We start from the raw sequence: 14,029 nt of genomic DNA on the forward strand, positions 1-14,029 counted from the left end.
CTATTATAACTACAATTTGTTGACAGGACATTGTTTATTTTTGTGCCCGCGAAACTTTGGAAAGGAACCTGAATTCGATCAAGCTGAATTTTATGTATATATCATCTGACATGGTTTTGCTTTAGAGAAATTTTTAATTATTTCAAAAACGGACCAACTAGCTTAAAATCGTCGAAATAAAATCAAGATACTTACAAATGGTATATTGCTGTAGCGAAATCCATAAGATTTTAGCAACCAACTTTATGTTCTGAGGAAATGAAGTTTAAAAATTGTTCCACCTGAGGGCCATATAGAATAAAGCTAACGATTTAAATAATGTTTTAAGAAAAATTAAGGCAACAATGTAGTTTCTACATGCACAGCCATAAAATCGAAAAGTCAATGAAAATAAATTTAAAGGTCGAAACTTCGGCCAGACCGTAATTTTTCCTTCCAAAAGGCAACAGATTTAAAGACAATTTCATTAATTTTAAAGATTTTTACTGAATTATTGAAGTCAAGTTGACCTTAGCCCAAACATTTTTTCTTTCATCTTATGATACCAATTTTTAAGTCAAATCACTTAATTATAAGGACAGTACGACTTCATTGAAAAGTTTATCGACTTTTGGGCAAGGAAAAAAACTTTATATTAGAGAAATGCGTCTTCTGTGATAATCTAAATTTGCATTCGTATTTTAAAGACATGAAATCTTTGACCTCACGACAATATTTTTTTCATTGTATTTATGGACCGATATTAATGAATTATTTCATCGTTGTTAGTGGGCATATACTAACATCATGTACAAAATTTCAAGCGATTGGGATAAATTTTGCACTTCCAAGAAGTTACGGAAGGCAAATCTGCGAATCGGTTACCATGGGAGTTATATGTTAACTAAAAGTGGACCCATATGGCCAATTTTCAATACCATCCTACCAAAGAGTTTGACTCTCCCTTAAGGATTTTGATATTCATATCGAGCCAAAGATGTGACTTCTTTAAAATAAAGACATCTTTAGCGACCTATCTGGCTTTAAATCTAGGATCAATTAAAATTAGGATACATATCTCATTTATCAAATTACCATTCTCTTTTCGCGGTGTTAATAAAGCTATTCACGAACAAAAAAATACAGTTTAAAAATCGACATTATGACGGATACTTCAAAGCAAAACATGTTTTCTTTATTCCAAAAAAAAAAAAAAAAAAAAAAAAAAAAAAAAAACTTTAAACCAAAGACTAACTCCTCAAAATAAGTCTGGCCCCCAATTTTCATGAAGTTCCATTCGTGCTACGATAATATACCCTCCACCACAGGGTATAGGATGGGGGGTATACATATAAACCGACGCACATTGGGTTTTTGATACCAAAAATGGGAATTAATTGAAAAATGAAATTTAGGAGAACCGAAAAAATTTTTATAGCCGGTAAAAGTACACAAAATTCCACATCACTAGCGCAAAAATGGTGTCTTCGACAAGTACCGTTGTGTCACTATATATGTTTGAAGTTGGAGTTATTTTACGTTTTTCTTGCGTGCGATATAAATGTAAATTATTGGTGTCTTAAAAATTATTTTTGAGTGTTTTCTAAAGCGATAATAAAAAAAATAATAATGGAACCTTGTTCCTCAGGTTAATAAGATTATTCTTGTGTTTTTTGTTTTTATATGTGACTTGTGTTATTATTTGAAATTTAGTTTCGCTTGTAAGTCTTTAAATTAGAGGATTTCGAGAAATATGTCGACAAATAGTTATTCACAACCAAATTAAGTAAAAAAGTTTATTTTTTCTAAAACAATAAACTCATTTGAAAGCATAGATGAAAAAGTTATCTGCACTTTTTTGCACATTTTGAAATTAAATGGAAATACATTTTTCAACCCCTGGTACTATATGTCCCCCAACTGTGCACAAATATTTATTACTTGGAGCAGAAATAATTAAGCACGCTTTACTTCCAATTGGACAGTTGTCGGAAGAAGCGCAAGAAGCTCGAAACAAAGATTTTAAAAATTTTAGAGAGCATTTTTTGCGAAAATGTTCTATGGAAAAGTCAAATGAAGAGATATTTAAAAGACTGTTAATTAACATACTTTGGATCCAGTTATATCAGAAATGAGAAATTACAAGAGAAGAAACCCCACAATTTGCCTATGGAAGCAATTCAAATGTTGATATTTGAGTCAAATCTTGATGGTGATCAAAATGCCAGTGTTGATGATAATGATACATATATAGTAATTTTACTGATGATGATGATTGTGATGATGATGATGATAATAATTGTTAAGAATCAGATCAAAAAGCAGATATTCATTCTCTTTTTTTTTTTTTTGTTGCAAATTAACTAATGGAAAACAAATAAAATGTGGACTAAAATATATAAAATTTGATTGGTTTTATGTCGTTTAGTGAATTTGGCCGAAAAAAGTTAAAACTATAAACAGGGAAAGCTACTTCGAATTAATTCCTAATTTTGACATCAAAAACCCCACTGTGCGACGCTCAGATTTGGCTTGCGGAGCCTCTTGGAGGATCTTCATCCGATCCGGTTGAAATTTGGTACATGGTGTTAGTATATGGTCTCTAATAACCATGCAGAAATTGGTCTATATCGGTTTATAATTAAATATAGCCCCCATATAAACCGATCCCCAGATTTAACCCACGGAGACCCTTGAGGGAGCAAAATTCATCGGATGCGGTTGAAATTTGGAACGTGGTATACGCATATGGTCCCTAGGTTAGGTTAGGTGGCAGCCCGATGTATCAGGCTCACTTAGACTATTCAGTCCATTGTGATACCACATTGAAGAACTTCTCTCTTATCACTGAGTGCTGCCCGATTCCATGTTAAGCTCAATGACAAGGGACCTCGGCGTTCCACATTGCAGTGAAACCACTTAGAGAAGCTTTGAAACCCTCAGCAATGTCACCAGCATTACTGAGGTGGGATAATCCACCGCTGAAAAACTTTTTGGTGTTCGGTCGAAGCAAGAATCGAAGCCACGACCTTGTGTATGCAAGGCAGGCATCACTGAGTGCTGCCCGATTCCATGTTAAGCTCAATGACAAGGGACCTCGGCGTTCCACATTGCAGTGAAACCACTTAGAGAAGTTTTGAAACCCTCAGCAATGTCACCATTGACCTCCGAAGCTTCATGGAGGAGCAAACTTCATCTGATCCGATTGAAATTCGGTACATTGCGCTAGCATATGGCCGCTAACAGCTTTGCACAAATTTGTCCATATCGGGCTATAGTTATATATAGCCGATCGCCAATCACACAAAAATAATCTACCAAAATTTTATTTCTATAGAATATTTTGTCAAAATTTTATTTCTATAGAAAATTTTGTCAAAATTTTATTTCTATAGAAAATTTTGTCAAAATTTTATTTCTATAGAAAATTTTGTCAAAATTTTATTTCTATAGAAAATTTTGTCAAAATTTTATTTCTATAGAACATTTTGTCAAAATTTTATTTCTAAAGAAAATTTTGTCAAAATTTTATTTCTATAGAAAATTTTGTCAAAATTTTATTTCTATAGAAAATTTTTTCAAAATTTTATTTCTATAGAAAATTTTGTAAAAATTTATCTCTATAGAAAATTTTCTTAAAATTTTATTTATACCCCGTATGGACTAACTTACAAGTCAGAAAATGATGTTAAGAAGTTTTAATATGCCTTGCTATTGGCCGCAGCCCAAGTAATTAAATTGTGGATGACCGTCTTTAGTAGAAGTTCCTACGCAAACCATGGTGGAGGGTACATAAGATTCGGTCTGGCCGTATATACTTGTTTTTATTAAGATTTTATTACTTTAAGTATATGGTTTATATTGAACTTTTAAACTGATATATATGTGTATGTGTAGATACAGTCGAAGCTCTGTTTAACGAATATCCCATTTAGCGAAAATCCAATTTAACGAACGTCAAAATTCTTAACATTGAGTATTCTAAATAACGAACAATTGAACAAAATTTACGTTCGATTTAATGAAAAGGCTTTTAATCTTAAGAAAATAAACAACAAAAAATCAGCAATATTTGACGATTGTGAGAATGGCTTAAGTCCTTAGAAAATGTCCACAAAGTACAGCATTCCCAAGATATTTAGATTCCATTAAAATGTTTGAAAACACATATTCAATGGCCGGGTAACTGGTAAAGTTAGGTTAGATAGAGTGGCGCAGCTTCGCTACGGGAAATGGATCTACAACAGAACCGCTACAGGACTGGTGTGAATAAACCAGTCCCAGTTCTGGCCGAAACGTATGGAAGGGACCGGTCACTTCAACAGGGGTTTGTCATTGACGGGGATAAATTTACACTGCAGGCCACGAATTGGACTCATTCCAAACTACATGACCTGGGAGAACTTAGTAGGACTAGACAGGTCCTCATGAAACAGTCTGGGACAAACCCTTAGGTACCGGTATTATTTTGATCATCCAAATTGCATCAGAAATAAAAACTTTTGGACTATGTTGGCCCATAGGTAAATGCCTAGATCAAATAAAATTTTAAAATAAAGAGAGTATAGAAATCAATAAATTATATGAAAATTTAAAAACTACGACAAACTCGAGCACTGGTACTAGTCCTGTAATAGGTCCGTTAGAGACAATATTTCGTAGGATTGCCAGTTGTACAGGTGGTGAATTTTTCTCTTAATAATGAGTGCTACCCGATTCTATATTTAGCTCAATGACAAGGAACCTCCGTCTTATAGCTGAAGATAAACTATGAAATACACAGGAATATCAACATCATTAGTGAGAGGGATAAACTACCGCTGAAAAACTTTTTTGGTGCCTGGTCGAAACGGCAATCTAGCATTGAGAGTACATCTATGCCGACAGGAACAGCGGAGTAGTGGTGTATGTAAGACGTTTTAGGAAGATGTTACTATGAACACTACCTATGCCTGGCCATTCTTGAAACCGGGCACTGGAAACAAATTAGGCAATTCGTCTAAGAAGTTAGAGCACACAAATTATGACATGGGTGTACATAAGCCCCCTTACGACATCGAATCTTGGATCCTCTCTTGAATCTAACCTAACCTAGATATATCAAGTTCATCAGGATTATTTTAAGTATTATTTTTTAAGTGTCTCTATGTTTTAATTTTTTCAACTGATTATGAATTTTTACTCATCTGGTAAAAAACTACGATTTTCAATAAAAGTTAACATTTAATATTCCCGTTCGATTTAACGAATTTTTCTAAATAACGAAAGGGCCTGACAATATATCGTTCGTTAAACCGAGCTTCGACTGTATATGTTAATATATAATAGAACAAGTAAGCAAATGCTATTTTATACCCTGCACCACTTTGAAGAAATATATTTTTGATACTATCTCAAAATTTTCAAATTTCTAGGATGCCATATAAAAAGGTTTCTGTTACCATGTTCATATATTTAAATGTGAACCCAATTTGTCAAACTTTTTTAGATTTCTAACAAATCTCTAGCATTTAAATTCAAATCAGCCAATGCACTGGTACGGAGCAAACTGTAAAAATATGGCGAATATTTAAATCTATTTATAGACGTAGCACTGGAGATACGAGTAAATGTGTAGAACACATATGTGGGGGCGTTGTCTAAATCTGAGGTTTTGACCAAATTTGATACACATTAATATAATGTTAATTGTACTCTCTGTGCACAATTTAAAATTTTTCGCAGTGAAACTTTGGCCTCTGTAATTCTACTTCTGTACAAAATTCTACTGCCTATGCAAAATTTTAAGTAAATCGGTTTAAAAATTTTGAACTCTGTGGTCATATGAGTGTAAATCGTGCGGAAAAATATATATGGGAATATATATGACGGTTATATCTAAATCTGAACCGATTTCCTTCAAAATCAAATCGATTGGACAAAAATTGCGACCTAGACTTTGATTACAAAAATGTGTTCACAGACAGACGGACAGACGGACATGGCTAGATCGACTCAGGTACCTGTCCTGGGCATTATTGCCAAATACACTATGTGTTTATCTCGTCTCCTTTTAGGTGTTGCAAACATATGCACTAACTTATAATACACCGCTCCACAGTGTGGCACAGGTTATAATGGAAATGCTGTAAACGAAATCTGTATCCTAATTTTATTTTATTGAGCCTAGATTTAAAACTAAATATCTCCCTAAAAATGGCTTTATTTAAAAAATCTGAATCAACTTGAAAATCCTTAAAGAAAGGACAAACCCTAGGATTCACATCAACTGTTCTTGAGACTGGAAAACCCCGAAGTTCAATTTTTAATTGAAATACTACCGACATATTTCGACATCTGTTATAGCATTTAATTCGAATACCTTATAATCTGTTCTGTTTCTTTTTCTTATTTCTCCTAATTTATTATCAATTTTTTCTGAGAATTATTATTATTATTATTTGTGGATGTCGTTTACAAAGTCTGTTAGGTCATCGTATAAACTTTATGTTTTGCATTTTATTTATTTAAATTTTTATTTTTTTTTTTTTTGCATTTCATATTTTTAATTTATTTATTTTACTATGTTTGTTTTTGACTTTGTTATTTTTTATTGCTATTCTATTTGTTTGATTTTGTTTACATTAATTTTTTTTTTATTAGTTCATATTTTATATAATTTTCGTTTATTTTGTATCGTTTAACTATTCTCATTTATTTTCGAGTTATTTCGATATTTATTTGTGCATACCTGTTGTTTTGTTTACCTCTGCCTCTATCGATGCTTTCTCTGCTTTGTTTATCTTAAGCAGAGCAAAAGCATCGATCGAGGCAAGCATACATATTGTCATTGTTGTTGTTGTTGTCTTCTAACTGTCGCTTAGAAGGCAAACAAACGAAGCAACCAATGAAGGGCACAAACATACATATTAATATACATACTATTTATTTTTGATTCCCTTTTTTGTCGTTGTTCCCGCATAGCTAGAATTTTGAGAAATAAATTTATTGTAACATTGTAATCGAGCAAACAACATCTCTCGTCTTCTTATTTTCGCTTTTCGGTTTCACACTGGCCCTTAATTATTTTTGCAGAGTTTTTTAATTTAATAAATAAAGACTTTGCCGGTTAGGAAAAAGCTCCTAATCGTACATTTTGGCGACCGTGACAGGACAGTGTGAAAATATTACAAACAATTTATCGTTTTCGTGGGAAAGTTTTCTATTTTTTCGTCGTTTTCGTGGAAAAATTGTAAAAACAATTTGGAAATAAAAACACTTTCTCGTATTATCGCGAACAAAAAACAATTAAATAATCAAGTGCTGTGTACATTTTCCCAACAAAAAATAAACCCAAGTGAAATAACTCAAATAAACTTTTTGAACTAAATCAATCAAATTTATTGAAATATTTGTCTCGATTAACTACAATCAAACTATCCCAACTATAGTGAATCAAAATCAAGTTGCAGTGGTCAAAAATAAAAATTAAACAAATTTGCCATTACTAATTCTGCTCCAATTGGTGTATAAAAAAGGAACATTTTTTAAACAATCAAATTTGTGAAATATTTTCCAATAAAACTGTTTTGTCTCGCGGGTGTGTTCTTGTAAGCCATTTAAAATATTGTTGTTGGGTTCCCATTTAATTGCCATTAAAATTTCAACAAAAGGAATTATTTCAAATTTGTCTCAAAAGTGGTACAAACATAAAACATTGTGATTTATTGCAAATAAGGCAAATAAAAGTGTGTTGTCCCAAATTCAAGCCTTTTGATTTATTTCATATTTTTTCTCATTGGTCAATAATTGCACTACAAAAGAATTTAAATAAAGTTTTGTTGTTGTAAGAGTTGCAAGCGTTCTCTCCTCACTGTTACCTAATAATTTTACATACATTTGTGCGGTAATTTCTCCATTTTGAAAAACATGAGTTTGGAAGAATTAAAACAACAACGTACCATAACGAAGAAAAATATTTCTCGTATAAAAACAGTGATTGAGGCAAATGCCAAAAATAAAAATCTTTCTGTCGCGGATTTGAAGTGTCGCCTTGGAATCTTAGAATCATATTTTAAGCAAATTCTTTCGACCCAAACAAAAATTGAAAGTCTTGACCCTGATGATAGTGGTCGTGGAGACATTGAAGATTTGTATTGCTATATAAGTTCTACCATACAACAACAACTTACAGATGAAGGACATAACACAACATTGTCTGAATCATCATTTTCCATACCTGTACCAACAAATAAACTCCCTCGTCTAAAATTACCTACCTTTAATGGGAAATACAGTGAGTACAAAAATTTCATTACCTCTTTTAAACAAATTATCGATCGTGAACATGGGCTCTCCAACATCGAAAAATTCAACCATTTGATAAACTGCCTCCAAGGGCATGCTCTCGAAACTGTGAAAGCATTTCAAATCACCAATGAAAATTATCCCAAGGCTTTAGAACGTTTAAAATCTCGCTACGACAACAATACATTGATTTTTATGGAAAATATTTCAACTCTTTTTGAACTTCCTGATGTCTCAAAGCCAAATTCTGGTCAATTAAGAAGCCTTGTGGATAATGTTTCAGCGCTTTACAGTTCATTACAATCGCTTGGTTCGGATAAAGATATTGTCAACGCAATGCTGATTCATATTGTTATGCAAAAGGTTGATGGCGATACCAAACGCAAATGGAAAGACTCTCTCGACTTTAGCCAATTGCCAACTTGGGATGATTGTTCCAAGGTTCTTGAAAGAAGATGTCAATATTTAGAATCACTTGACACAAACACAAATTCTCGTCGTCCGGAACACCATTCTGGAAAATCTTCGCAAAAGCAATCCAAACAAGGATATTCTTTCTCGTGTACAAAACGTGTTTGTGCCCTTTGTTTTAAATCTGATCATTATATAGCTCAATGCCAACACTTTAAAGATATGGATGTGCCCCTTAGGTTTGAAAATGCCAAAAAACTTGGCCTTTGCATTAACTGTCTTGCTAAAGGTCATCAAGTGACTAATTGTCCATCATCGTTTAAATGCAAAACCTGTTCTCGATCGCATCACACCATGCTTCATCGGTCCCAGTTGGGTCCAAGATCCACTACTCCAGAGCCAACGCCATCCACCTCCAGCGCTGTCACTAACAATACATCTGCCTCCGTCCATACACACATGGAAGGGTCGTCTCCTCATATACTTCTCGCAACTGCAATGGTTTTCGTTAAAGACGATTCTGGCTCATATAAGTTAGGAAGGGCTCTTCTAGATTCTTGTTCACAAGTAAATTTCGTCACAGATGAATTTGCACATCGTCTGAAACTACAACGGGTTAAAAAATCAGTTGAAGTTTCTAGCATTGGAAGCACTTGTACAAAAATCAAGCATAAGTGTTTCACAACTGTTAAATCTCGGATTACTGACTATGAAGTGCCACTTTCCTTTTGTATCACACCACACATATCGTATCAACCTGATTCGGAACTGGATGTCTCAACATGGAATCTGCCTCCTAGTACACAGCTTGCCGATGAAAGTTTCTTTAAATCTAAGAAAATCGATTTGCTCATTGGTACAGAAACATTCTTCGATATTTTGTCAGTTGGTCAAATCAAACTTGGCCCAGATCTACCAAAACTACAAAAAACTTTATTTGGGTGGATTGTCACTGGCAAATATAATGCTGCCAGGGACAATAACTTCAATTTATCATATTTACTTTCAACTGAGGAAGAAATTAACATTAATTTGGAACATCTTTGGAAAATTGAGGAAATTAACGACAACGTAAGCGAATTCACACCAGAACAAATGGAATGTGAGAAATTCTTTCAAAATACTGTGTCTCGTGAATCATCAGGTAGAATTGTTGTTAGGCTACCATTCAAGGAACCTTCTAATTCTCTTGGTGCCTCTCGCAATACTGCATTACAACGTTTTGCTTCTCTAGAACGGCGTCTTAACCGTGATGCAGATTTGAAAGCAAAGTATGTCTCGTTCATGAAGGAGTACGAAGATTCGGGACACATGAGCCTGGTGAAAAATCCAAAATTACATGAACCACACTATTACATTCCTCATCACTGCATCTTCAAACCAAATAGTACGTCGACTAAACTTCGTGTCGTTTTTGACGCATCTTGCCCCACATCAAATCACAAATCGTTAAATGAAATTTTAATGGTTGGCCCTACAATTCAAGAAGAATTATTTTTACTGCTTCTACGTTTTCGCTTGTATCGCTTCGCTCTCACTGCCGATATTGTAAAAATGTATAGGCAAGTTTTGATTGACCAGAGAGATCGTAGATTTCAATATATTTTGTGGAGACACTCAAATCAAGATGAAATAAAAACATACCAGCTAAACACTGTTACATATGGAACTTCAGCTGCCCCTTTTCTCGCGGTTCGCTCATTGTATTATATTGCTGATGAACTTTTGGATCGGTTTGAGCTTGGCGCAAAGGCTATTAAAACTTCTTTCTATGTTGATGATTTTCTTGGAGGTGCTGAAACTATCGAAGAACTAACCGAACTGAAGTACCAAGTTACTGAAATTTTGAAAATGGCTTGTTTCGAGTTGGATAAATGGCATTCAAATCATAAGAGTTTTCGCAATGATAAAACGGTTAAAGATTTGAATTTGGACGAGTCCTCAGTTACAAGTGCATTGGGCATTTCTTGGGACCAACAAACAGACATTTTCTTATTTTCGTTCTCGCCCAAGTCTTATCCTGGATCAGTAACAAAACGCACAATTTTGTCACTCTCGTCTTCGCTTTTCGACCCTCTTGGATTTCTGGCACCTCTTATAATAAAAGCCAAAATTATCCTTCAAGAACTATGGATACTAAACATTGGCTGGGATGAATCAGTTCCACAAGACTTACATACTGCTTGGATGAATTTAGTTCACGATTTCGAATTATTACCTGCTCTTCAAATTTCTCGCTATTGTTTGTCACCCAATCCAATTTCCATCCAATTGCATGGGTTCTGTGATTCTTCGATTCGAGCTTATGGTTGTTGTCTCTATATCAGAGTCAAAACTATGTCTGGTAAAGTGCATTCACAACTTTACACAGCTAAATCTAGAGTTGCCCCAACCAAACGAAAGTCGTTGCCGAATTTAGAACTGTGTGGAGCGCAACTTTTATCTCGATTATATATGAAAACACGAAATATTCTTAACATTCCAAAAAGTTCTGTATTTTTGTGGACTGACTCGCAGATAGTTCTTCATTGGCTCAAGCAACATTCTTCGACACTTTCTGTATTCGTGGGGAACAGAGTTTCTGAAATACAAGATTCTACGAGTGGTTGTAACTGGCGCCATGTACCTTCTAGTTTGAATCCTGCTGATATTGTCTCGAGGGGATCTACTGTTCAAGAACTACAATCATCAATTTGGTTTTCTGGTCCAGATTTTCTTACTCAGGAGTCTGAGAAATGGCCTCCAAACAGGTGTGATGAAATTGACCATGAAATCGTGAACAAAGAGAAACGGAAAACTACTCTGAATCTTCAGTTACAACCCAACAGAGTTTCACAATTTGTTGAAAATTGCAGCTCATATATAAAAATTATTCGAGTTGTTGCCTGGATATTTCGCTTTTTCTACAAGTTATCGTTTTCAAAATCGACTTTTGCCACTACTGACACTTTACAACCACAAGAACTAGATCGCGCTGTTCTGTCTATTGTATGGAATATTCAACAAACACATTTTAAAGATGATATAAAGCGTGCATTAAAGAAACAAGACCCTGAAGGTTCCCTAAAATGTCTCAACCCGTTTATTGACTCTTCAAGTGGCATAGACATTCTGAAGGTTGGAGGTCGATTGGAATTGGCTGATATTCCTGAGGCACAAAAACATCCAATTATTTTGCCAAAGGACAACAACTTTGTAATTTGTTACGTTCGCCATCTTCATATCAAAAATTATCACGCTGGCCCAAAGGCTTTGGTTTCGCTGACCCGAATGCGCTACTGGATAATCAACTTACGAAGTCTTTGCCGCAAGATCGTTAACTCATGTCCCCATTGCATTCGCTATCGGCCAAAACTTCTTCAACAAATGATGTCAAATTTGCCTGAGGATCGTCTTAACCCATCCAGAGTTTTTGCGAGATGTGCCGTGGATTTCTGTGGTCCTGTCAACACTTACTTGCGCATTCGAGGTAAAATACCGTATAAGACTTACATCGCTGTTTTTGTTTGTCTCGCAACAAAAGCAGTCCACATCGAAGCTGTCTCCGATTTGTCAACAGACGCTTTCATCGCAGCGCTTAAAAGAATGATTGGTCGAAGAGGTTTACCGACGGACATCTATTGCGAAAATGGCACTAATTTTGTCGGCGCGAACTCAAAACTTAAAGACCTAAAAAATTTTCTCTTTGAAGATAAACACCGAAATGAAATCGTCAACTATTGTACCAATGAGTTCGTAAATTTTCACTTCATCCCACCACGCGCACCGCATTTTGGCGGACTATGGGAGGCTGCCGTCAAATCAGCCAAAGGCCACTTGAATCGAACCCTTTCGAACACTCGACTAACGTTTGAAGAACTTGTCACTGCACTAGTGGAAATTGAATCCATTTTGAACTCAAGGCCGATTTCCCCGATGTCATCTGATCCCAGCGATTTTGAAGCCCTCACACCAGGCCACTTCATCACTGGCAGTGCCTTACGCTCTTTACCTGACCGTGAAGTCACATCAAACAATATCAGCAATCTGGAACACTGGGCTCAGATTACAGCATTAAAACAACGATTTTGGAAGAAATGGTCTCATGAGTACATTAATGAACTGCAAGTTAGAAATAAATGGACTGCCTCTGTCTCAAACATCGCTATTGGTTCTTTGGTTTTGGTTCACGAAGATAATATTCCTCCTCAAAAATGGCTCATGGGAAGAATCATCAACGCTGTTCCTGGCCGAGACGGACGCATTCGAGTCGCCGATGTCAACACCACAAAGGGAGTAATACGCCGACCTATTCACAAACTAGCTTTGCTATTAAATTGAAAGAACCCTTTCAATGGGGCCGGCATGTTAGGTCATCGTATAAACTTTATGTTTTGCATTTTATTTATTTAAATTTTTATTTTTTTTTTTTTTGCATTTCATATTTTTAATTTATTTATTTTACTATGTTTGTTTTTGACTTTGTTATTTTTTATTGCTATTCTATTTGTTTGATTTTGTTTACATTAATTTTTTTTTTATTAGTTCATATTTTATATAATTTTCGTTTATTTTGTATCGTTTAACTATTCTCATTTATTTTCGAGTTATTTCGATATTTATTTGTGCATACCTGTTGTTTTGTTTACCTCTGCCTCTATCGATGCTTTCTCTGCTTTGTTTATCTTAAGCAGAGCAAAAGCATCGATCGAGGCAAGCATACATATTGTCATTGTTGTTGTTGTTGTCTTCTAACTGTCGCTTAGAAGGCAAACAAACGAAGCAACCAATGAAGGGCACAAACATACATATTAATATACATACTATTTATTTTTGATTCCCTTTTTTGTCGTTGTTCCCGCATAGCTAGAATTTTGAGAAATAAATTTATTGTAACATTGTAATCGAGCAAACAACATCTCTCGTCTTCTTATTTTCGCTTTTCGGTTTCACACTGGCCCTTAATTATTTTTGCAGAGTTTTTTAATTTAATAAATAAAGACTTTGCCGGTTAGGAAAAAGCTCCTAATCGTACAAAGTCAATAGCTCGTTTTATTTTATTTACATTTGTCTCAAATTTGTGCAAACAAGGATGTTAACATTTGTCAAGTAATAAAAAAAAACATACAAAACTGCGATAAAGATAAACTCAACAAATTAATAAGTCCAATAACAAACAATGACACCCCTCCCCATCGCCATAATATAACAATAACAATGGCTATAAATGCCGATATCAAAATCAACACCAGGCGGCTAAAACAAACATAGCCACAGGATCTTTAATAGAGGACATCGCACAAAAATAGGCATTGACACACCATACACCAGACCATAGAGCGTAACACCACAAATGGCGGTTAAAACCATCGTT

The 14,029-nt window shown here is 34.6% G+C and overlaps 1 protein-coding gene across 1 annotated transcript; it reads left to right on the top strand.

Moving 5' to 3' along the window:
* The first annotated feature begins 7,887 nt into the window (after window positions 1–7,887).
* On the top strand, window positions 7,888–12,996 carry LOC142225220 (uncharacterized). Its single transcript, XM_075294995.1, has one exon. The coding sequence runs from the start codon at window positions 7,888–7,890 to the stop codon at window positions 12,994–12,996; it is 5,109 nt and encodes a 1,702-aa protein (XP_075151110.1).
* The last annotated feature ends 1,033 nt before the right edge of the window (window positions 12,997–14,029 follow it).

This window comes from Haematobia irritans, chromosome 2, assembly GCF_050003625.1.
Source record: "Haematobia irritans isolate KBUSLIRL chromosome 2, ASM5000362v1, whole genome shotgun sequence".
Taxonomy (NCBI): domain Eukaryota; kingdom Metazoa; phylum Arthropoda; class Insecta; order Diptera; family Muscidae; genus Haematobia; species Haematobia irritans.

Bases quoted from the DNA above. Each gene is read 5' to 3' on its own strand.
- LOC142225220 (XM_075294995.1), top strand. From the start codon at position 7,888: ATGAGTTTGGAAGAATTAAAACAACAACGTACCATAACGAAGAAAAAT.